This window comes from Ursus americanus, chromosome 7 (assembly GCF_024610735.1).
Source record: "Ursus americanus isolate L20-20 chromosome 7, mUrsAme1.1.p, whole genome shotgun sequence".
Taxonomy (NCBI): domain Eukaryota; kingdom Metazoa; phylum Chordata; class Mammalia; order Carnivora; family Ursidae; genus Ursus; species Ursus americanus.
Genome location: NC_142133.1, coordinates 65535078 through 65560181, shown reverse-complemented (window position 1 = coordinate 65560181; position 25104 = coordinate 65535078). Strand labels below are relative to the sequence as shown.

The following is a 25104-nucleotide window of genomic DNA, read 5'->3' as shown; positions in this document are numbered from 1 at the left end:
CAGTTAGTCATGTGGCCAGAGGGGCAAAGCCAAGTTCAGCGCTCCCGGCACTGCTCTACCCATCGCCCGCTCCGTTTCCTTCTCTTACCCCTCGGACCCTTTGCTGCCCCATCTGCTGCTGTTTGCTGCTCTTAAACAGGCCGCTGGAATGCAGTCAGGCTCGTGGCCTCACCCCCCAGCTGAGGGAAGCTGATCATTTTCAGCCCCCACCTGCCTTCAAGTCTCCTAAGTAAGAGTGCCCACTTGACCTGCCACTCCCAGTGGGCACGGTGCTTCTCACATATGCCTGGGGGTGTCGCCCATGAGAAAGTGTCTCCCAGAGGGGGTGATGGAGCTCACAGTGTTCTCCCACCTTGCCGCCCATCTCCCCAAAGTTGGGCTCCATTTGTCATGTATTGCTGCAAGCACTGGTGAGATTTGCTCTTGAGGCTCCAGAATTCTGGGTTAAGGTAAAAATACCTATTTGCCTTAGTGACGGAGGTGAGTCAGGTTCATAAGAAGGCAGCTGGCAGAAGTAGGCACAGGAAAGGGGATGGCATTGACCAGCGGAAACATTCTGGGTGTAAAGTCGATGGCAGGTAAAAACACTGTGTTTGGGAGGGAGAGATGGAAACACATTTTCAGCACAAGATGAAGGATCCAGTACGTCTTTAAAGACTTACATCACCGGGGAAAAAAGTCTGTGTCCTTCTGAAATCTATTTGAGTCGAGATAAGGAAGGAGATTGGTTTGTCCTAAAGCCCAGTCCTTTTAGGAAATTTCCCAGGAGGTGGCAGGAGGATGGCAAGATATCCTGAAAAAAAGAGGGAACGTTTTTCACCTTATTTCAGTTTTTGTCCCAAACAGAATAAAGCTGTTTGTGTGGTTTTAAATTAGTGTAGTTATTTTTCATCAGAAAATCAGTATAATATTATATAGAAAATTTGAAAAATTAGAGGAGTGAAATCCCCTATAATCCCAATCAACACAGACCTTGTTATGTATTCTCACCTGGTCTGTTTTTTGTGTGTGATGTTTTTACGTAATTGTAGTAACACATGGCATATCATTTTCATATACGGACGTGCAGTTCTTCTTTTAAAATTTTTAAATGTTTTATGAGATACGTACAGAAAATATGTCTAATTTAAAGAGTAATTTAAAGCAAACACCTGTGTAACTCCCACCCTTTTCAAGGAGGAGATTTGAATATTTGCAGCTCTCGAGAAGCTCCCCACCATGTGTCCCAAACACAGCCCCTCCTTGGCCTCCCAGAGATAACCAACCACTCCGACTTTTCTGATTTTCTTGGGTTTTTTTCCTTTCTATGACTATATGCCTAAACACTGTAGTTCAGTTTTGAATGTTATATGGCCCTGTCCCGTATTTACTATTTTGTGTCTTCAGTTGTTTTTGAGATGTTCTACGTGGCTGTCGTTATTAGTTCATACTAATTTTTCATTTAAAAGAGAAAAAGTGAAATTTTTATGTATTTCCACCCAATATTTATCCCAAATCTAGACCTTATCAGGTAGCCCAAGTTTGAGACTCTTTTCTTTTGATTTTATTTTTAAGTAATCTCTATACCCAATGTGGGACTTGAACTTGCAACCCTCATGCTCCACGACTGAGCCAGCCAGGTGCCCCTAGGACACTTTTATAATTAGGAAAATGCATTTTTTTCCCCTGCTTGTGACTTTCCCCACCCTCAGTCAGAGAATGGGGGGTCTCAGACTGAGAAACATCGTTGCCCCCTCCTTCTTTCTGGCAGTGGGCGGGCGCTGGTGCCTCTGCCCTTTGGCTGGCATTCTAGGAAGCAGCCACTCTGTGGGCCACTGGAGGCCCTGGAGCTGCAGCTGCTATCTTTCCAAGAGAGCTGATGGAATGATTTCTGGGGCCTGCAGACAGCTGGCGAGAGCGTGGAAAGCACAGCAGTGCTGAGGAATCTGCCAGAAGGTCCGCCTGGGGAAGGGTTATGGTGGTAATGTTGACTACTGGTCACAAAAGCCTGGTGTTTTCTGGCTGAGGCCTCAGTCAGGAGGCCAGATTCTTGTCTCCAGTGTGCATACACCTCCCTGCCCTTCTTCCAGGGCCCTGGAGCCGCTAGGCTCACAGCAGGGGATCTCCTCCTCTTTACTGGTTTTTGCTGGTACTCGGTCTCCGCCAGTCTCCCGACCTCAGTGAGCAAGGGAACACTTGAAAGGAGCAAGATTTCTGCCCAAATGCAAAGACTGCACGCAGGGGCCGTGATGCCCCCCAAGGCGCACGTGAGCGTCCCCACGCAGGTGGCCTCTTTGGTCCCGACGCCACACACGCTCGCATGTACTGTCAGCTTCGCCTTCCCACAACTGTCCGGTTTCTCTCACAGCTAATCTCGAGCAAGTGGTCTGAGGCTCCATTTCTTACCACCCTCTTGGGCTAATCCCTTGGAATTTCATTCTTGCCCTCTGCGCCCTGATGGTGCTTGCGTGTGGAGTCCCGCCAGGCTGGGCCAGGCCAGACCCAATGAAGCCATAGGTTTAAGACTTCTTATACTATCTTAGCCTAAGGACTCAGCCCACATGGGTCCATATACACCTTCCCAGAACCTAGGCCCACCTCTCGGGCTACACTTGGAGCCACTCCTTCGTCCTTGTTTCTTTACGCTTCTACGAGAACAAGCCCTTGTTCTCCACATTCACGTCCATCCCGTGGACAGATTGGGTCACCTTGGCCTGCCTGTCCTCTTAGTGTGGCCTTGATGCTGGGCTCTTATGGCTTATGGCTCCCGGATGATGGGTCCAGAGTGTCTGGTTGGGGGGAGGGGGTTGTACCATCGGCCACAGCCTGTGGAGCCCCTGCCCTCATGTGTGACCCTTTGGCTTGATAGGCCCTTCTTTCTGCTTCCAGATCCCCAGAAGATGCCTGAGCTCCGCATGAAAGACAGACCTGCTGTTTCACCTTCCCCAGTTCTCCCCATGGCTGGGTTCTACCTCCAGAATCTCTCAAAGCCTTTTGCACAAAACTCCTAGGTGACCCAAACCAGGCCCACCACTCAGACCAGCCCTCGATGCTGACGCTGGCCTCGTTGGAGAGGAGTCTAGGAAGAGGCTCAGGATTCTGGGTGGGTGATAAGGGATGCTGCAGCTGCTTTTGGACAGGCTGAGTGTGTGTGCCTGTGGAACATTCCAGTGGAATGGTCTGTGGGCATTTGGATGTTAAATGTCCTCACACCCTCATTATTGGCATAGAATAGGTTTCAGATTCCTGCTTATTTACCCTGGAAAGCAGGGTCCTAGGTGTTGAAGAAGTCAGTCATAAGGCAGGTGAAGTGTGATCATGGGATGTGGGGAGAGGTCGTGCGGCAGAAACAGCTGTGAGCTTGTCTTTTTTATTTTTACTTGTCACCTAATTGTTGTTTTCATGAGTTCATACAAATTGACTAGGGAAGTGGTTATGTCTGAGGGTGGGGTGAAACAAAAGAGGTGCGGGGACAGCAAGAGTAGTGACGATGGCGAGTTCACAGGTGTTTGTCATTTTTCTTTATACCTGACATGGGTGTTACAAATACCATTTTAAATCGACTCAAGAGTTGATAAAGCCAATTAAGAATTAAAAAACTATACTTGTTTTAATATTAGTTAAGAATTGTGTAGTGCAGTTTAGAAAGGCAGTTCACTTTATTAAAAAACTACGTGTATTAACTTAAAGCCTTAGCTGTTTCCCACTCACCTCAAACTTCCCTTTTTTTTTTTTTTTTTTTTTAAGATTGTATTTATTCATTTGACAGAGTCAGACTTCCCTTTTTGGCTCTTATGTTCTAGCGAACCTTTCATTTGTTTTCATTTTTCATCTCAGAGACAATCCCTTTCCAGAATCATCCCAGGACTCCATAAGTACAAACACCACAATCCCCCCCACCAACCCCTGTTAGGATCGGCTCCCTGGCTGGCGAGAGCGTAGAAAGGTTATGGCAGCTGCTGCTTCCATTACTGTTCCATTACTCTTTCCTACGTGTTGATCAGAGGAAGAAAAATAGCTGCATATTTTTGTTTTCTTTTCCTAACCACTGCCATATATTGCCTTTTGATCCTTTGGCAAATGTTACCTGCTTGGAGCAAAGGAAAAGCCACATCATTCCGTGTGTCCCCAGCGACCAGAACTGGCTTCCCCTACCCCTCCAGTTAGCAGCCCGTCTGCCATTAGGACTGGCTTACATGCTGTGGATCCTTCGTGACTCAGGGCACTTTTGTAGCTCTTGCCTTGCACGTGCCTTGATCTCACAGTGACCAATTGTCTGTAAAATCACACGTTCTTCCGTGGGTTGGACCCAAAGAGGAAACGTGAATCTTAAATCAATGCCTATTAAAAAGGAAATACATACCATACAAACCAATTCCTATCAAGTTCGTTTTAAGGTCTTTCTGCAGGAAGTGTCCCCTTTGCACTGTTCAGGCCCCACATGTCTCTGAGCCGCAGGGTCCCCCGGCATCCTCCAGCTGAGCTGCTGGCAGGAGGCAGCTGTGCAGGCCAGACTGCAGGCTCTCCGTGTCTCGCACCTCCCCGCAGGCACAGGGGAGCTGGGGAAGGTGATGACAGAAGCAGGCAGTTGCAAAACACAGCGTTGGGGTTGGCATTTCCTTGGCAGGACCACACTGCGTGCCTTCTAGGAGCACGGGGTTGTGTGCATTTCATGAACGAGAAGCAGCAGCTGCCATAACCTTGACTGTCCGGCAGGCAAGGTGCCCCCTGTGCAGTTCTGCGTTGGAATGGCTCATAGCAGTAAGAAGCAGGAGGGTGGGCAGTACGGGAAATTGTCCTTTACCCAGCAAGACGGTCATTAGATGGCAAATAGCAGTCATTTTCACTGTTTTAAACATAAAAAAGGCTTTCTCAGGAAAGACTGCGTTCCGAGGTGGTACAGTGCTCTTTCCCCAGCTTATACATCACCTTGGCTGTCACCCAGCAGGGGTTCAGGACCATAAGGAATCCATGCCATGGAACTGGGAAATTGGGGGATATAAGCCGTGTACAGCTGAATAAATCTTGGCATATCAAAGATATCCATCTTGCTGTGGAAGGCATCATTGCTTCCCCAAATAAATTGTAGAATTCTTAAGATCTGCACATTTGCAGTGTAGCGGCACCCTGTCAGCCCTGGTCTGCCCCTCTATTCAAGGTCACTGTTGGTGAAGTCCAAGGACAAAAGGGAAAGTCAGGGTAGACTTGATGAATCTCTGCAGCTCTAGAATTCCATGGTTCTGAGTTATTCCTTCTAATACCATTTAACTATCTGGCATGTTTCCATTTCTGCCTGGGAGGACAGCCATGTGGTTTGAATTCTTTCATTTGCATAGACGAAATAGCTGGGTGATCAAAGTTTTTGGTTAGACAAATGGGAATGTGGGATACAGCCAGAAGTCCTTAAAGGAGGTGACATTTATTTTAAGACACAGTTGTTACTTAATGCTGATTTGATTATAATGTTCACTTCTGTCTAATGTAGTATCTTAGCTCACGCTGCTATAATAAAAATACCATAGACTGGGTGGCTTAAACCACAGGAAATTATTCCTCACAGCTCTGAAGGCTGAGAAATCCAATATCGAGGTGCTGGCCAATTCACTTGCTGGCGAGGACTCTCCTCGTGGCTTGCATGACTACCTTCTCTCTGTATCCTCACGTGGGATGGGGGTTCCAGGGGAGGGGGGTGGAGAGAGAGACGGGTGAGGGGGTGTGAGAGAGATCTCCTGTCTCTTCTTGTAAGAGCACTAATCCCACTTATGAGGACTCCACCCTCACGACCTAATCCCCTTCCAAGGCCCCAGCTCCAAATACTATCACGCTGGAATTGGGGCTTCAACATATGAATTTTGGGGGTGAAACAAACATTCAGTCCACAGCCTATGTAGTAAACCAGTGGGCCAGATATTGGCTCTGTCTACACAGTAACTGTGTTTGGAATAAATGAGTGCTTTGAAGCATCATAAATTAGTAAAACTGATACCAACCATGACCACTGACAAGAATGTTTTCTGAATATAGAAGGAAAGACAGTCATAGCTGGTGGCATTTGCAGAACTTACGAGCATGCATTTCAACAATGGTGCTCAAATTTTTCCCTTCCGAGGGATTCTCCTAAGACGGCCAAGGTATCTCCCCCACTCACCCACCCCCTCACGCCATCATGTTCACAAACTCGTACGTACACAGACAGAAGGCTCGCCGCAGAGAAAGAGTCCAGGAACGTCTTTTCTTCATTTAGTTTAGCAAAGACTAGCAGGGGAAGCTGGAGGAATGTGGTGCTAATGAGGTTACTGGGGGAGGTGAGAAGCATAATGAATGTCAACCGTCAATGGTGAAGGGGGACTGAGTGGGATGAGGCATTGTGGCCACCCAGACAATTTGGAAATCTAGAAACGTGTGGGGGCGGGGATACTGGTATAGCAAAACCCTCCCACCATCACCAAACAGCTCCTGTCACTCATTCACAGCTCTGGTGTCTGGTTCTCCGTGAGACACACCCAGTTTAAACCAATACCTGGTAACTTTGTTTTCAGGCTTTTAGGCAAGAAGTGTCCCATTACCTGGTAGTCACTTTGTAACAGTTTGGGTCTCTGTCACCCACTAGACTGAAGCTCTTGAGAGCAAGGCCTGTGTCCTCAGAGTTGTGTCCGGTGCTTGACACTGGAAGAGGGTGCGGTTCCAGCGTATTTTAGTGCACACGAATGTTCATTTTTGTTCACACGTAGTCCTAGCGTGTTCTGCGGCCTCAGTCACCCCAAAGGCTGACAGCCTACAGGCCGTTTTGATGACAGCAGCCCCTAGTCTGAAGCTGGACGTCTGCCAGAGGGTGGGGATGGAGCTCCCAGCATCCACGGAAGTGGGTCTACCAGGCGGCCTGAGATCCAGGCTCTGGGTCGCGCCCCCTCCATGTTGGCAGTATGGCGCGTGGCCAGGAGTGCAGGCTGCCGTAACAAAATGCCACAGGCTGGGGGGCTTATACAATAAAATGTATTTTCTCACAGTTCTGAGGCTGGAAGTCTGGCATGAGGGTGTCAGTGTGGTAGGTTTCCGGGGAGAACTCTCTTCCTGGCTGGTAGATGGCTCCTTTCTCACATGGCCTTTTTTCAGCGTTTATGCAAAGGCCGTGGCGGTAGGGGGTGGGGGACTGAGCCGTCTGGGGTCTCTTCTTATAAGGATACTAATCCTGTGGGATCAGGGCCCCACCCTATGACCTCATTTAACCTTAGAAACTTCCTTAGAGGCCCCATCTCCAAATGTGGCCACACTGGAGATAAGGGCTTTCGTGTGTGACTTGTGGAAGAACAAAACATTCAGTCCACAACAGCTCTAGACAGTTGTCTAGTTTTCAGTCCCTACTTTGTTACAGACTAGCTGTGTGACCTTGAGGACGTTCCTTTAACTATTCTAAGCCTCGGCCATCTCAGAGCAATAATGGGACATTCATGGTGCCTGTCTCAGTCGTGAGACGGAGTTCCCTCTGAGGTAATCCCGGGAATCCAGCCTCTTCAGAGCCAGGTTAACCTTCAGGGATTTCTACAAGGAAGAAGAAAAAGGTTGGGTGGGGACCCAATTTTATCCTATATAGTTTGAAAACCTAGAAAACTATGAAAAACATAAAAATCACCTATAACTCTTCTACCCAGAGCTAACTCTGATAACTTTTCCCTTAACTCAGACAGACCTGAATATGAACCCGATCCTTCATCTGGAGTTGTGGGACCTTTCATTTCCAAAACTTCTGTTTCCTCCTCTTAAGAAGGGGGCTAAGGTTCCTGCTTGTTCCTACTTTTCGGGGTTGGTTGCCACGTGGTCAAATGCATGTGTCCCAGGCACGGGGTGTTAGCTTACCAAGAATGATTGCTCTCATTTCTACTGAGAAGTCACCCTTGGCTTTGATACCGGCATCAAAGCTCAGACAGGAATTCCCAGTAATTCATTATTGCATTACCCTTCCAGGTCCCCCACCGTCCAGGTGTACACTCTGAAGCATGTGTTCTAGGTTAACAAGCAAATCAGTATTCTCCTTTATAATATTCTCCTTTACTGACATAAACAATAGCAGTTAGCCAGCATAAATATTCTTATTTTTCCTCTTGCCCTAAAGCAGCTTTAAAAGGTGAAGATTATATATTTGCACAGGGGGCTAGGAAGGTGTGTTCTTTCGGCCACCCCTACCACTACCATCACTTCTCTCCTCTAGTGCAAACTGAGAAGTCGCATCTCTCCTTTCATGGTCACACTTGGCCTTGGCTTCGTAACGAGAGAGAGGGAGATTGCATCAGTCAGCCTTTCTGGGCTTCCTTTGGCCAGGGAACAAACCTGCGAACAAGCTCATTTCCTAATTGCATATTAAATTAAAACTCCAGTTTTCAGATTTTAGGACAAAAGATCAAATATACCCAGCTTCATCTCACTTCAGACAACAAGCTTGTGGTTGGGACTGTCCCATCTTCGCATCTCTTCAGCCTGACTCCTCCCCACCGCCTCTTTGCCCACTACCTTCCTCACCAGGGAAAGGGCCCCTTCTCCCCAGAGGTTGGACTGATCCCTGGGGGGAGCAGATGTTCCTGGGAAACAGCTGTTGCTGTGTAAGGGAACAGGGTTCGCTCCCACCACCTGTCTTGTTCCCCAGCACCGCCCCCAGCAGCAGCCCCACAAGGGGCCGGCCTCTCCTAACAGCAGGAGAGTCTAGTGGTTGACCCTGAATGGGCACAGCCAACTTTCTTGGTGTGGAGATTCCACGCACTCCATAGTGGTCAACTTGACAAAAACAAACTGTTTAACCAAGTGCGTCCAGGAGAGCAGGCTAAGATCTCCAGATAGCTGACCCATCTCCTTGTAAGATGTATTCCTTCAACAGGTTCCAAGGCCTTTTCATCCTGGGACACAGCCTTCTCACAGCTTACCTGGTGGCAGGCAAATTAAATGACAAGAATAAGAGGAAATATGTTGCTTCCCCTGCTCTGTCCACAGTAATTTGCTCTACTGGAAAAGGCATGAAAGCCGAGCATTGCCCTGGACGGAGAGTTGCCAGATATCCCAGAAACCAAATATGGAACGGCCTACCACTCACTGCTTTAAGCCATTCGATCGTGTTGGGACGCAACAAGTGGATGAAGCCATTCATTTGTTCACTGGCTTTGAGTATCCCATACTCGGGGCTGGGGCTGAAGAGGGAGCAGAAACAATGATCACTGATAATGCTTTTGACTTTGAGGACCTTAGTTCAGAGGTGCAGAGAGACTCCAGGGCCATGAAGTTTGTGAAGGTGGCAGAGAGTCAGGGAAGGCTTCTCAGAAAGGGGGACAATTGGATTAGGTCCTGAAGAGTGAGAAGTTTACCAAGTGGAAACGTGGGCTTCATTCATGCCTAGGGAGACCCTGCAATGATGAAGTCTCCTTCCTCCTGATCAGGCTTTGTCTTATCTTTTCTAAGTCTAAATGAATCATTTCTGTTCAGCTACCTGAGGGTCATGAGAGTTGCAGATCCAACCGAAGGTGCTCCCTGGACGGGATTCTGATTAGCTCACCGTCACGGCAGCTGTCTGGACGCTGACCCCCTCCCCTGTGTCCACCCTGCTGCCCCTCTCAGGTCCCACAGTGGCTCCTCCACATCTCCCCCTCCCCCACTCTGCTCACATCCTCTTGGCTCCTCGCTGCTCCCAGGAGCTCCCCGCCTCCCGCTATTCAGAGCAGAGAGAACACAAATTCCTATGTGTCCCCACCTGGCCTGCATCTTCATGTTATCTCCTTTCTGCAAGCCTTGACCTTAACCTCTCTTGAGTCTGTTTCCTCTTCTGTGGATGGGCATAATAATACCTTCCTCACAGCTTTGTTGGAAGGATCAAATAAACCGTGTTAAGTTGACAGAGACCCAGCTTCCATTAATGATGGCCTTCATTCTTCCATGCTGCAAGACCTTCCACCACAATAATCTCTTATCCTCTTCTATCTTTAATCTCTCCTTTGACTCTCTCCTAGCTGTTTGAAAAAATCTTAGATCTGTCCTAAATTGATCTCTTCCCGCAGGCATGCTGTCCTCAGCCCATTTTACGTCTCCCTTTACTCACAAAGATCTTGACATGTTTCCACAAACTTGCCTTCAACCACCATTTATCAAAGACTTGCTCCTCTCCATAACAGTGGCCAAGATCTCCCTGTGGTCCTTATCCCCCTCCCCTCTATGGCCACATTTAATGCTAAGGAGAGGGAGCTCCAAGAGGAAGAGAATGGTTAGTGGTCAAATGTGGCCACTCAGTGGATGATCCATTTTGAACTGATTTTTGTGTAAGACCTGAGATTGAAGTCAAGGCTAAATTTTGCTTATGGATAGCCAGTTGCTCCAACATCATTTGGTAAAAAGACTATCTTCTTCCCTCCATTGGATTTTTTTTTCACCTTTGTCAAAAATCAGTTGACCATACTTATATGGGCTATTTCTAGATCTTTATTCTGTTCCACTGATTTTGTGTCTAGCCCTCCCATACCACCCTGTTTTGATTACTGTAGCTATGTAATAGGTTTTGAAAGCAGGTAGACTAAGTCCTCCCACCTTATTGTCTTTGTCAACATTATTTTATTTTATTTCATTTTTTAATTTTTATTTATTGGGGAGAGAGAGAGAGACCTAGCAGAGGGAGAGGCAAAAGGAGAGGGAGAAGCAGGCTCCCCACTGACATGGGGCTCAATCCCAGGACCCTGGGATTATGACCTGAGCTGAAGGTAGACACTTAACCAACTGAACCACCCAGGTGCTCCTGTCAAAATTATTTTAGCTTTGTCATTTCACATAAACTTTGACAATAAGCTTGCCTCTAACTACAAAAGATTTTTGCTGAGATAGGAACTGCATTAAACGTGTATATCAATTTGGGGAAGATTGACATCTTTTCTGTGTTGGGTGTTCCTATCCATGAATATGGTGTGTCTCTTCACTTACTTAGATCTTTGATTTCTCTCATCAGCATTTTGTGGTTTTTTAGCATATAAATCCTGTATATGTTTTCTTAGATTTATGCCTAAGCATTTTAATTTTTTTGCATGTACATGTGTTCATTGCTACTATATAGAAAAACTAACTTTTGTATGTTGTATCTTGTATCTTGCATTCTTGCTGAACTCACTTATTTGTTCTAGGAGAATTTTTTTTTTTGTAGATTCTTTGGAATTTTCTCCACAGACCATCATGTCATCTGCAAATAGGGACAGGTTTTATTTTTTCCTTTTTGATCTATATGCCTTTTGTCTCATTTCATTTTTTAATAGCTGGCAAGAACTCCCTTTGTTGAACAGCAGTGAAAACAGTGGACATCCTGCCTTGTTCCCAGTTGTAGGGGGAAAACATTCAGTCTTTAAGCATTAAGTCTGATGTTAGCTATAGGTTTTTCATAGATGTTCTTTATTAAGTTGAGGAAGTTAACTTTTATTCCTACTTTTCTGAGAGCTTTTATCATGAATGGATGTTTGAATTTTGCCAAATGCTTTCTTTTTCTGCATCAAATGATACGATTATGTGATTTTTCTCCTTTAGCCCGTTAATATGGTGGATTACATTGATTAACTTTTCAAATACTGAACCGACATGGCATCCCTGGAATAAATCCAATTTGCATGGTGTAGAATTCTTTTTACATATTGCTGAATTCCACTTGCTAATATTTTGTTAAGATTTTCTGTATCTATATTCATGAGGGATATTACTCTATAGTTGTTGTTTTTTTGTTTTTTTTTTTTTTGGTACTGTCTTTGTCTGGCTTTGGTATCAGAATAATACTGGTTTCATAAAATGAGCTGGGAATGTTTCCTTCTCTTCTCCTTTCTGCAAGAGATTGGCATTCATTCTTTAAGCATATGGTAAAATGCTCTAGCTTTTAAAAATAGTGGTTCTGGGGGACCCAATCTGGAGCACATAAAGCTGAATCTCTGCGCATGGAGCTTGGGTGAAGGTGCTTATCCGAAGCTCTGCAGATGAGCTTATTAACTGTGCAGGCAGGGTGGAGCTTCCGTGTGGTAGTGGCCTTGAGGAAGGATGGGAGGGGGGCCTGAAGCAGAATCCATCGGAAGAATACATAAATGAAACAATGGGGAGGCTTAGAGAATTTGGCTCTCAGAGTCATGCCCCAGGAACCACTGATATCTTTGGGACCATATGGTATAATGGGGACATTGGTCACACAAGGCATCTGGGTTTGACTTGGCTGCCTAGAAGCCATCGATTCCTTTCTTGGCAATTTCAGCTTTCTCATTGCCAAAACGTGACTCCTCGGGTTGCTTTGAGAATAAAACAACACAGTCGGTATGAAAATGCTTTGGAACCTACACAACATTTCGGGATGGTAAACATTGATGTTTCTTTGGGCCCCAGATTCGTCCTTACTGCCACTGTGTCATGATTCCCAGGAAATCCCACTATGAGGTCAGTGGGAGGCTTGTGAACCCAGTCGGTTATAGGACCGGTGTTCTCAGGCTGTGGAGAAAACTTCCTCCCTTTCCCTGCTCACTTACTCTGCCCGTGGAGTTTGGGCTCTGATGGGAAGAAGTGAGACCTCGGTTACAGTGAAAAGGAACTCTGACCTTGACCGGTGCCTCCCTCTCTCCTTCCGTAGGAACATGCTTGCCAATTCAGGCAGCGTGAGGATTCTCATCAAGGGAGGCAAGGTGGTGAACGATGACTGCACCCACGAGGCTGATGTCTACATTGAGAATGGCATCATCCAGCAGGTGGGCCGTGAGCTCATGATCCCCGGAGGGGCCAAGGTGATCGATGCCACTGGGAAGCTGGTGATCCCTGGAGGCATTGACACCAGCACCCACTTCCATCAGACCTTCATGAACGCTACATGTGTGGATGACTTCTACCACGGGACCAAGGTAATGCTCCTGTTTGCTGAAGGTACCTTCCCTTTGGCTTCTTCCGTTTGCGTGGCTGCTCCAGACTAGACCCATGTGAACAGGATGCCCCCGCTGTGTTGCTAAAAGGAGAAGGGTGCTCTCATGGGGCCACTGTGGCAACTGACATAGGAAATTCCAGGCTAGGTGTTCCAGATCTCCATGACTACCGAAAAGGAGGTATGTGGGTCTGTTTTACTGATCACGTCACTTACCTGTGTACCGAGGCCGCACACTGATTTTATGTTTATATTTCTGTGTCATGTAATGCAAACCTAGAAGAAGAATTTGCTGGTGTGTTTTATTGTGCATGTATGTGACAGGCGTGAGGTATTGATCTGGTGGGCTCCTTTATGTGTGATAAGCTAAATTCATTCCCCAAAGATGGTGACAAATAGATATGCCTCTTCTAGATGATTTTAATGGCAGTAATTATGAAACGCACATAGCTAGCTGTCTTGTATTTTCTCTCCTAGCTTGTTCATTATTTTCAAAAACAGTTGGAAAAAAATTGGTGGTGGGCCTCTTTCCGAGGGAGTGGCCGTGGACAATGCTTACAGTTACTGAGCTGGGCCTGAGCTGCTGGATGTTCCTGAATGCGTGAAACAAATGAATTAGGAGGAAATTACAATTTGCAAAAAGAGTCACATGTGGGTTCTTTTATCCTTCTGTGTTCCAGAACCTCTGTTATTGCTGTCATTCCTCTGCATTGTAATTATCTGTCACGTGCCAGCCTGTCCGTGAACACCAGACTGTGGGCTCCTTAAGGCCTGACTGTGTCGTTCTGCTTTCCCAGAGCCTGGCACTGACCAAGAACCAGAGTTACTACCCAGTAAATGTTTGTTGAGTGAATAAGTGAGTGATGCTTATCTATGGGGGTCTCTGTACCCCGCAATGCATCAGAGTCGCCTATGAAGACATTTTTTAAAGATTTTATTTATTTGAGAGAGAGAGACAGAGAGAGCACGAGCAGGGGGAGAGGCAGAGGGAGAGGGACAAGCAGACTCCCCGCCAAGCTGGGAGCCTGATGTGGGGCTCAGTCCCAGGACCCCAAGATCATGACCCAAGCCAAAGTCAGACACTCAACTGAGCCACCCAGGCGCCCCTGAAGATTTTGTTAAGTGCAGAATTGAATCAGAATCTCAAGGACCACAAAGTCCCTGACCCTGGAGGCAGGGTCTGACTTCCAAAGGCCTTGGCCTCTAACACTCCCTGGGAAAAAGGGATCCACTAGCTACTGGCCCAGGGGTTATAATCAGTCCTCTGTCCTACTTTGGCCCACAGCCTCAAATCTCCAATGGCCCTGCACCCTAAAATCCTGTCTCTGTTCTACCTGGGGTTCTCAGGGAGCCCTTCTCCCACGCTCAGGTGTCTTTCCCTAGGATCCATTTTCCTGGGGGTTCAGGTGTCCTTGCTAGGCAAGGACTGCCAAGGCTCTCCAAACCCATCCCTGAAGAGCCTGGCTGGGGCAGGCAGAGGCTGGCCTTGCGGGGGGGGGGGGGGGTCACAGTTCTAGGACTGGCCAACCTCAGGCAGCTGGCCATTTAGGTCTCCCTGAAGATATCCTCCCTTTCCAGTCCCGGAGCAACAGACCCAACCCCTGGAAGGCTGGGCTGTGAGGAGTCCTAGTAGCCATGGCCTAGCCTGTTCTGACGCAAAGAGGCTCCCAGGACTAATACTTTCACATCTGGGGCCAAATCTGCCTACTCTAGGAGAGCCCAGAGAAGGGAGGCCATAGGCAGACCCTTCCTACTTTCTCTTCTGAGAATTCCCCCAGGACCTCTGGGTAATGCCTCACTGATGAAATGGGGAGCCCCAGCCCCATAAACTTTTGCAGGGTCTTCTTGCAGGATATGCTAGTGGCAGGACCTTTCCGGGGTGAGTGAGCATATCGAACTCCCCACCCCCATGTGCTGGAGCCAGGCCGGGCCTGTTCGGTTTGTGGTCACTGTTGTTGCTCTTTTTTTTGAAGCATAGCATAAATACCAAGAAGTGCCCAAATCGTATGTATATAGAATTGTCCCAGTTGAACACACCCTTGTAACCAGCATCCGAATCAAGAGGCCAGACATTGTCAGACCAGAGTCCCTCCTTATGCCCCCTCCCAGTCACTACTCCTTACCAAGGATAACCACTACCCTGACTTCTAATATCACAGTTTAAAAAACAAAAACCAGGGGCGCCTGGGTGGCACAGTGGTTAAGCATCTGCCTTCGGCTCAGGGTGTGATCCCAGCGTTCTGGGATCGAGTCCCACATCAGGCTCTTCCGCTATGAGCCTGCTTCTTCCTCTCCCACTCCCCCTGCTTGTGTTCCCTCTCTCGCTGGCTGTCTCTATCTCTGTCGAATAAATAAATACAATCTTTAAAAAAAAAAAAAAAACCCAAAACCAAAACAGCTTCATTGAGATATAATTCACCCATTTAAAGTGTAGAAGTCAGTTGTTTTTCGTGGATTCACCATAGGTTGGTTCTGTTTACTTTATATAAATGAAATTAAGTGGTTGGTACCTTTGTATTAGCTTCCTTAGCTCAGCATTATTTCTGTGAAGTTCAGTCAGGTTGTCCTTTGTTCGCCTTTACTGCTTGGTACTTTGATGTACCGCACGGTACTTACCAATGGGTATTTGGGTGGTTGCCAGTCATACTGTCGCTATGAATGTTCGTAGACTTCTTTCAGCAAATGTACGCACACATTTCTGTGGGGCACATTCCTGGGAGTGGAATTGCTGGGTACATAGGCTACACATGTACTCGGCTTTACGAGATGCCACCAAATTCCTTTCCCAACTGGTTGTCAGAAGGTCTACTCCCAGCAGGAATGGAAGAGAAGCCGTAGTATTTACCATCAACATGACTGATTACCCCTTGGATCCCTGCTGGGGTCTATTCTGTAGTAGGCTCAGGCCTGGCACCCAAAACTGTAGCTTTCTGGCTCTTGTCCCCTCCTGGAAGACCTTTAGTCCAAGGTCGGATCCACGCTGTCACCACGCTGTCTACCAGACTTTCAGAGGGCAGGCTGGCCTTCTTTGTCTTATTTTTCACATTGTCATCTGCTGGGAACTCATTAGCCAGGAGTGACAGCTTTTCCCCTGAGAGCCTTTAGCTCTTCATAGCTGATGAAAACCTCAGCACACGGATCTTTGTGCAAGGTAGCGGGTAACTCTTGATCTTTTCCAGGTTTCTCATCCATGGGAGCAGCTGCGTCTGGAAACACATAAAAGCCCCTGTGTGATTTAAGGCCCCCCAGTCCATGTCAGGCTCTAGTTGTGGAGTGTTTAAAGGCCCATAGATCCTAAGCCACCCCCCTGGCTACCGGTGTCCCCTAAGCCCACCCACCCTTTGTTCTATCCATCCCGTAAGCAAGACTGGATCGTGACGTCCTTGTGTCCCAGCCCGCAGTCTGAGCATCTGTTTCCTCGAGCAGCCCCTGACTCCGTCTCCCCTGAATCCCATCCGTAGACCCTGCCCCGGGTTCTGCCGCAGTCTCCCGGCCTCCCGAGAGCTAGTTTCCTGCCCTGGTATTCCCACCCCTCCACTCCCGATTTCCCCGTCCCCCTGGTGCTCCTACAGCGGGGCGCTTGGGCATCCTCTTTCCTCAGGGTGCTGACAATCTCCCGGGGAGAGAAAACGCACTCCTGTTGCAGTGCCGCTCTGGGGGCCGTGTCGATTTAATTATTCACATGGCCTGTGGCGCTCGATCAGAGGCTGTGCGCCCTGGTGAGCAACGCTGACCTACTTTGTACGTTCTAAGGAAGGTAGCGGTTGATTTGCTTTAAGCATCTGGGTTTATAATAGAATAATAATCCTAAGGAAAGGCTCACCCAAGTGATTAGCCTAGAGAGAAAGAGAGATCAAGTTGCATCTTTTTGTTCTTGTCCGACATCCGCGGGGCCTTGAACTCTGCACCCCCTGAGCTATTGCGTGCCTGTCAATTTGGCAGTGGCAGCCAGGGCTGTGAAAACAAAACAGTTGAAAGCCTGGCTTTTCCGAGAGCATCTGGGTCTCCATTGTACTGGGTCTAAAGGGATTTCTCTAGCACTTTAACAAATGCCTTGCCTGCTTTCAGAGGCCGTGGCAGGCTCTGCCTGGCTCCCCTGGCTCTGCATCCCGTGCTCACAGCCGGGCCCTTGATCCTCCTCCCCGCCTCCTCCACCCTCCCAACCTGCAGGCCCTGCCCTCCCCAGGCCCAGAACCTGGGTTTCCTGGAAGCAAAGCACCAAGACCGTCTGCCTGGTAATAATGCAGACCCCATTGAAGAAGGAGGTTATCTCCCGCGGGGAGGCAGGGGGCGGGAGGGAGGAGGGAGACCAAGTAACACCAACTGTGTTTATAAAGGTCCAGGATTTCAGTTGGGTCATGAGGTCTTTTACTATTATTCTGCTTAAAGTACTTATAAGTTATATTTATTCTCTGGTGGGGAGCTAATATTACATAATAAAGAATGTTAATTCAGGCTCTTGAGCTCCTCCCCACCAATGGCTCTCCGCAGCGAATCGGGCTTTGTAACCTACAGACACAGCCCTGTCACTAAGATGTTGATAGAGGGGGCAGGCATGGGCAATGGCGAAAAGCTTCCTAGATGCCTTTTCTGCCTCCTGCTCCTCCAAAAAGATATTAAGAACCACCATCTAGGCCAGTGATTTTCAACCCTCAGCAACAAATTACACGAGAACAACTCGGGGAGGGTGCCTGGGTGGCTCAGTCAGTTGAAAGTCTGCTTTGTCGGCTCAGGCCATGATCCCAGGGTCCTGGGATGGAGCCCCACATCGTGCTCCCTGCTGAGTGGGGGAGTCTGCTTCTCTCGCTCCCTCTGCCCCTCCCCCTGCTTGCACACCCCCTCTCTCTCTCAAATAAATAAATAAAATATTTTTTTAAAAAAAGAAAGAACAGGGGCACCTGGGTGGCTCAGTTGTTAAGCATCTGCCTTCGGCTCAGGCCGCGATCCCAGAGTCCTGTGATCGAGCCCTGCATTGGGCTCCTCCGCTGGGAGCCTGCTTCTTCCTTTCCCATTCCCCCTGCTTGTGTTCCCTCCTCTCGCTGGCTGTCTCTCTCTCTGTCAAACAAAAAATAAAAAATCTTCAAAAAAAGAAGGAAAGAAAGAAAGAACGAACGAACAACTTGGAATTTTTTAAAGACGCAGGTATGAAGGGCCCACGCCAGATCGGTGAAATTTCTGTCTCTAGGTCTGCCTCTTTCCCCATCAGTATTTTTTTTTAAGATTTATTTATTTTAGAGAGAGAGGGTGCAACCGGGGGAGGGGCAGAGGGAGAGAGAGAATCCCAAGCAGACTCCCTGCTGAGTGCGGAGTCCGATGTGGGGTCGATCCCAGGACCCTGAAATCGTGACCTGAGCTGAAACCAAGAGCTGGCTGCCCAACCGATTGAGCCACCCAGGTGCCCCTCCATCAGTATTTTTTTTTTTTTTTAAAGCATCCCTGATGATTCTGACACTAGCAGATGGATTAACAAGGAATTTTCTCCAATCTTGAATAGCACGTTGTTCTGGCTGTGACTCCTGCACGTCTGACCCTCACCTTATGTGTCAGGCTGACGTCTGAATCCGCTTTGAAAGTTCAGGCCTGCTTTGCTTTGCCCTTGCCAGTCTTTTTGTTTTGTTTTGTTTTGTTTTTTAAGATTTTATTTATTTATTCGACAGAGATAGAGACAGCCAGCGAGAGAGGGAACACAAGCAGGGGGAGTGGGAGAGGAAGAAGCAGGCTCATAGCGGAGGAGCCTGATGTGGGGCTCGATCCCATAACGCTGGGATCACGCCCTGAGCCGAAGGCAGACGCTTAACCGCTGTGCCACCCAGGCGCCCCTGCCCTTGCCAGTCTTATTTATTTGCTTTTCTCCTTCTGTTCACATTCCAGGGTCTGATCAATGGGCTCCCAAATCCCAGCCTGGGTCCGAGAACCCCTGTACTTGCTAGATTTCCCTGGCCCTGTGTTCTCCCCTCCTGTCTATATCCCTCTGACATCATCAGGGAGTGAGAAGTTGGCCATGGTAGAGGTGTCATCAAATGGGAGTCCGGCTGGGTCTGTCCCTCTTCTTTGAGGGCCCAGAGACTCCCTCTCGTCTGTGCCAGGGCCATCTGTCACAGAGACAGCCTCCCATTAACTCAAAATCAGCATCAGCAGGACACCTATTCTTCTCTACAAGGGAAGCCAAATGCAAGAAAAGTGTTTGGCCAACATGAGGTCAGCCAAGGGGCTGTTCAATGGCATAGGTCGGGATAGCCTGCCACATCCCTCCCCTTGTCTCACTGCAGAGGACTGGGCCCTATCTGGCAGAGTCCTGAGATAGGACAGGCTAGGACATAAATTCCCTTTGGTATCCGGTCTGCCAGCATCCTTACCAAGGATCCCATTTATCCATTGGGCAGATTGTTTTTCTACTTTCCCTTTGAAATTTGCTCTTTTAGAATTAAACCTTTAAATGCTGCTTCTTTCTTTCTTTCTTTCTTTCTTTCTTTCTTTCTTTCTTTCTTTCTTTCTTTTTTTCTTAACTCCAGTACTCTGTCCATTTCTGTTTAATTCTGGCCAAAATGTCTTTCCAGTCTTTTAGCTCTGCAATAACGCTTCCTGTTTATCAGGACCCAGACTCACATGGTCTTGCTTTTCTGTTGTTGTTGTTTCTTTTTTAAGTAGGCTTCATGCCCAGCATGGAGATCAGGTCCTGAGATCATGACTTGAGCCGAGACCAAGAGTTGGATGCTTAACCTACTGAGCCACCCAGACACCCCTGTGGTCTTGCTTATTAATCGATGTTCCCAAGTTCACTTATGTCTTCATTCCTGTAAAAAGCTAGAAGGGACCTTAGAAATCGAGTTCCACCCTCCCACTGACGGGAAATGAATGTGTTGCCCCAAGTCCCTGCGATAATTGGACCAGAATGCAGGTTCTCAGCCTGAGGGTCTTTTCACCCTGCCACTCGGGGGCTCTCCTGAAACCCCAGAACAGGATAGTCACTGCTTTCAGATAGCCGGCCTCCTCTCGGTGGGCCGCGTGCAGGTGGTTTCCTTGACACGATGGCTCTTGCCTGGACCAGACGAAATCATCCCAGAACTGACATGCACTAGGCATGTCTTTGCCTCCCTGAAATGGTGGCTTTAGAAGATACCACTCGTCCCTGGAGGAATAACATCCTTCTTAGATGTTTGCAGTTTTCGCCCATTTACAAATGGGCGTTGTGGGGATTAAATGAGGACGCATGAAAAAGGCTCCCCACAGTGCCCGGCGCAGAGTATATCTGTGATAAATGTTGGTCCCCAGGCTGTGATGGCCTGGCCGTGGCTCTGTCTGCAGTCTCTTAGATCACCCACTTTGGCTTTGCAATGAAATTGTTCTGTCCATCTAGAGCCCGTGCTGCCTCTGTGTCCCTGGCTTGGCCTGCCGGCCACCCAACAGGCCTTCTCTCAGAATCCACCCTCCTCCTGGCTTGTTTTCCTGGGCCGGCCGCAGCCACAGCATGCCTGTCCTTCCTGCAGACCCGCAACCCCTCTGGTGTGGCTGTGCTAATTGGGATCCGCACAGCTGGGCCCCTCTCCCCTTTCTGAATCACCACAGTCCCACTGAAGGTCTTGATGGGTGCCTCATGAAGTGGCTTCCCCTTCCAAGCCACCTGGAGGTCGTCCCTTCTGTGTGCTCCCCAGGGGACCTGGCCACCTGTGCAGGGCTGTAGTCGTCTTCTACGGCGTCAGTACAAATTAAAACAGTAGCCACTTACTACTGGCTCACAGTTCTGTAGGCCAGAAGTCTGGGCACAGTGTGACTGGGCTCTCTGCTCGGGGTCTCACAAGGACACAGTCAAGGTTTCAGCTAGGCTGCTTTCTCATCTGGAGTTCAGAGTCCTCCTCCCAGCTCATGTGCCTGTGGCAAAATTCAACTGCTTGCCGTTCGAGTGCTGAGGTCCCTGCTTCCCTGCTGGCTGTCAGCCGAGGGCCCATCTCAGCACCTGAGGCTGTCACCATTCCTTGCCATGGACCCCCTCCACCGTCAAAGCCAGCCACAGAGACTCTTTGAATCCCTCTTCTATTTCAAATCCCTCAAACTTAGAATCTCTTTTTGCCAGAAAGAACCGGGTCCTTTAAGAGCTCACCTGGTTAGCCTCAGCTCTGCTGAGATCATCTCCCTTCTTTTTTTTAAAGATTTTTTAAATTTATTTGACAGAAAGGGAGACAGCGAGAGAGGGAACACAAGCAGGGGGAGTGGGAGAAGGAGCCAAGCAGGGAACCCGATGTGGGGCTCGATCCCAGGACTCTGGGATTATGACCTGAGCCGAAAGCTGTCACTTAACGACTGAGCCACCCAGGCGCCCCTCATCTCCCTTTCTTAAAGTCAACTGTGCCATATAACAACACATGGGTGATGGTGCCCCATCTTATTCATAGGGCCCCTTTCACACTCATGGGAGGGGACTGCACAGGGCATGGTTCACTGGGAGTCATCTGTTTACCATTGGGCTGGGGGGATCCCATGCAAAACCATGGCCATCCTATAGACATTTTGCCCTGGTCCATCTCCACTCCACCGATTTTGCTTCAGCTACTGAAATCTTTTGAAGTCTCCATATTTACATTTTTTAAATTAAAAATCACCTTGGCCATCCTTCACTTCACAGCTTTCTGCGCCTCGTGTCATGTTCCTGCTTGAGAACCTGCCGCGACTCCCTGTTGTCTAAGATGTCAAGTTGGGATTTCTGGGTCTTCACCCTGGACAGCTCCCCATCTGACCTTGCCTCTCCCTCCAGTCCCCATTCCCAACACATGCACATGCATCAGCAAGGGGCTTTTCTTTCCCTGTGAATGTCCCATGCTCCCTGCTGCCGTCCCTTCCCACCATCCGAGGAACCCTTGAATGCCTACCAAGCCCACATCCGGTTCTCCCTCCAGCTAATTCAGATCCAGGATCCCACTTTCTTCTTCCCAGCTGAAACTCCTGCACAGTTTGTCTTACAGCTAAATTGAAGAGTATTTGAGAGACAGAGACCATAATTTATATTTAACTCATGACCCACCACAGACCCACATAGCTTGAATCATAGAGTAGATGTTCAAGAAACAGGTGAATGTCAGCACCGTGTGGTGGTGATGAGCACAGACTGGCGTAGACCATTGGAATGGTCTACGGTGTGATTTGGACAAATTAATCTCTCTCCGTCTCTCAATTTTTTTCTCTGGGAAATGGAGATTATAATAGCATTTTATGTGTTAACTGGGTTACTATTTGTAAAGAACATAAAATAATACTTGGTGCTCAGCAAGTACTATATGAGGGTCCATTAAATCAATCAATCACTTGATCGTGCTCCCACCCCCTGGAAAATAAATTTATACAGTTTCTTCATGAGCCTACATATTAAACTCTTAGGCATCAAATAGGAACTAAAAAGTTGGATTCTGTTCCTGTTAGGTCAACTATGAGTGTTTTAGATTTCAAATGGAGTCTAATAGTAATGGTGATAAATTCTAGATAATTTTCTCTCTTCTTTCTCTTAAAAGCAGAAATAGCCAGTCATAAACTCTGCAGGCATCAGGAGCTATTTAAAGATGTCCTGCTTCAAATCAGTTACCTTGCTTAACAATGCCTTGCTGGCAACTTTCATTCTACACCTACATTAATTGGCCAGGCAAAATGTAGGCCAGGTTGACCCTTCTTAGAACACATGTAAGAGGAGATCTATTGTTTCTTATGAATTTTACATCTAGTATTGGAAAAAAATCTCCTATGGGGACCAAGCAGCTCCTCAATTTCTAGAATATCTTTGCAAAGCATTTATCTATACAGAGATTATCGTATCTTAAAACCTTTGGCTCAAGAATAGAAATAAACACCCCTTCTGTGATCCCAAACATACTAGAAACCTTTCATACCTCGTACAAGAAGTTCTGCGTTTATATTCTCCTCCCTTGGGGTTTAAAAAAAGAAAATAAAGAAGAAAAAAATACATGTACTGCATGTGTATTTCAGTGATACATATAGTACATGAATGATGTATTTTTCTTCCTTTTCTTTCTCCTTTTTCTTTTCTTAAAGCCTGCATATTTTTTAATAGTTCAAGAAATATTTGAACATAGCCTTATGGAAAGCCTCAGAAATCTCAATTGTAAATATCTCTTTTCCCAAGCCTTGCTGTAGCTGCCTCTGATATGAGGTCGTCATAGTCCTGTGTTGAGAGTAAGGTGCATGTCTTAGAATGATGCCCTGATGGACAGGTAGGAATGTGTGTAGATGCCACATCTTTTCCCCTGGTGGTTTCAGCCTCGTGATTCCCTCAAGTGATCAGTGCCGCCAAGCACATTTTTTCTCCTTCTGATCCTTTTTTATTTCTTGTTAATTAAAAATTAGGAGCTATCATGATCCTTAGTTAGTGACTGTACGAAGACAAAACTATGGGCCAACTGTAGGAAGAACTTTCTCACTGATCAGTTTTTCTTTCTCATGCTCACACACGGTCATACATTTGCACATTCTCGCACTCACACATGCTCAATCACACACACCATGTTAGAGATGGAAGTACTGCTAAAGATTCATGACTCCAACCCCTAATCCATAAATAACTTTCATGTTTAGATTTGAACTCGCCACAGTATTCTCAATTAATATTTAGAAATAAAATTAGGGGCGTCTGGGTGGCTCAGTCTGTTAAGCGTCTGCCTTTGGTTCAGATCGTGATCCTCGGGTCCTGGGACCGAGCCCCACGTCCGGCTTCCTGCTCAGCCGAGAGTCTGCTTCTCCCTCTCCCACTGCCTCGCCCCGCTCATTCTCTCTCTGTCTCTCTGTCTCTCTCTCTCAAATAAATAAATAAAAAATCTTCTTAAAAAATTAATATATGTTGGCGCACTTTATTTTGGGGAGGTGTATGAATAGAATGAAGAAGGTCATGATTCAGTAACCTTGGAAACCAACTTTTTTTGTTTTAATCCATGTGTTTTTTTTCCTCAACAAATTTATTAAGGTACAATTGACGTACAATAAGTCATGCATTTTTAAAGCGTATAGTTTGAGGGGCACCTGGCTGGCTCAGTTGGTGGAGCGTGCGACTCTTGATCTCAGGGTTGTGGGTTCGAGGCCCACGGTCGGGTGTAGAGAGCTTACTTAAAAAAATAAAATCTTAAAGTATACAGTTTGATCCATTTTGTATTATGTATACACTGTGAAGTCATCACCATTAATATGATAAACATATTCATCACCCCCAAAAGTCTTTCTGTGTCCCTTGTCATCCTTCTCTGCCCCTGATAACCACTGATCTGTTTTCTGTCACAATAGATTAGTTTGCATTTTCAACATTTTTATATAAATGGAATAATCCAGTATTTATTCCTTTTTTGGCCTGGTTTCTTCCACTCAGCATTATTAAGTTTTTGGTTATTGCAGATAAAGCTGCTATGAACATTAGGATACAAGTGTTTGTCCAGACATATGCTTCTTCCCCTTACATAATTACCTAAGAATGGAATGTCTCGGTCATATGGTAGACATATACCTTTATAATAAGACTTGAAAGCAGATAGTGTAAGTCCTCCAGCTTTGTACATCTTTTTTTTTTTTTAAGATTATATTTATTTATTTACTTGGCCAGGGCGGGGGATGGAGGGCGAGCAGTGGGGGAGGGGCAGAGGGAGAGAAGAGAGAACATCTCAAACGGACTCCATGCCAAGGACAGAGCCCAACGCAGGCCTCAGTCTCACAACCCTGAGATCAGGACCTGAGCTGAAGTCAAGAGTCGGACGTTCAACCAAATGAGCCACCCAGGTCCCCCTGTTCTTCTTTTTCGAAGTTGTTTTGGTTATTTTGTCTTTGGGAGCAAATTTTTTTTAGTACAGGCTATAAGCCAAAAACTTAAGAGAACTGTAAACTGAGTGCATTAACCAAACACTTGATAAACTTTCTCTGCCCTTGGCATGGTCCCTTTCTGCTAGCTAAAAGTTAAGACTTTTCTTTAAAATTTTCTCAAGTTATTTGGAGAGGGGAAAAAAGGGGGGAAAAAAGCTATGAGTGTGTGTGTGTGTGTGTGTGTGTGTGTGTGTGTGTGTGTGTGTGTGTTAAAAGAAACTCTGTTGGGTGTTGGGGGTCCAGATGAGGGCCTCAAGGTTGTCCTCCATGAAGCTGGGCTATACACTGATGTGGTTGTACTGTCTTCACGTGCTCCGTATCTTACTGTACAGTACACTGTGAGGACGTCATGGGGAAGAGTCCCTTCTGCTCCCTCTCTGCCTTACAGTCAG

General features: G+C 47.2%; 1 protein-coding gene across 1 annotated transcript in view; it reads left to right on the top strand.

Annotated features, from left to right (window-relative positions):
* Positions 1-25104, top strand: part of DPYSL5 (dihydropyrimidinase like 5) — a 91295-nt gene that overhangs the window by 26773 nt on the left and 39418 nt on the right. The window contains exon 2 of the mRNA XM_045809236.2: positions 12590-12854. Within this exon, the coding sequence (XP_045665192.1) occupies positions 12594-12854 (261 nt within the window). The 5' untranslated portion in view covers positions 12590-12593. The remainder of the gene's footprint in view (positions 1-12589; positions 12855-25104) is intronic.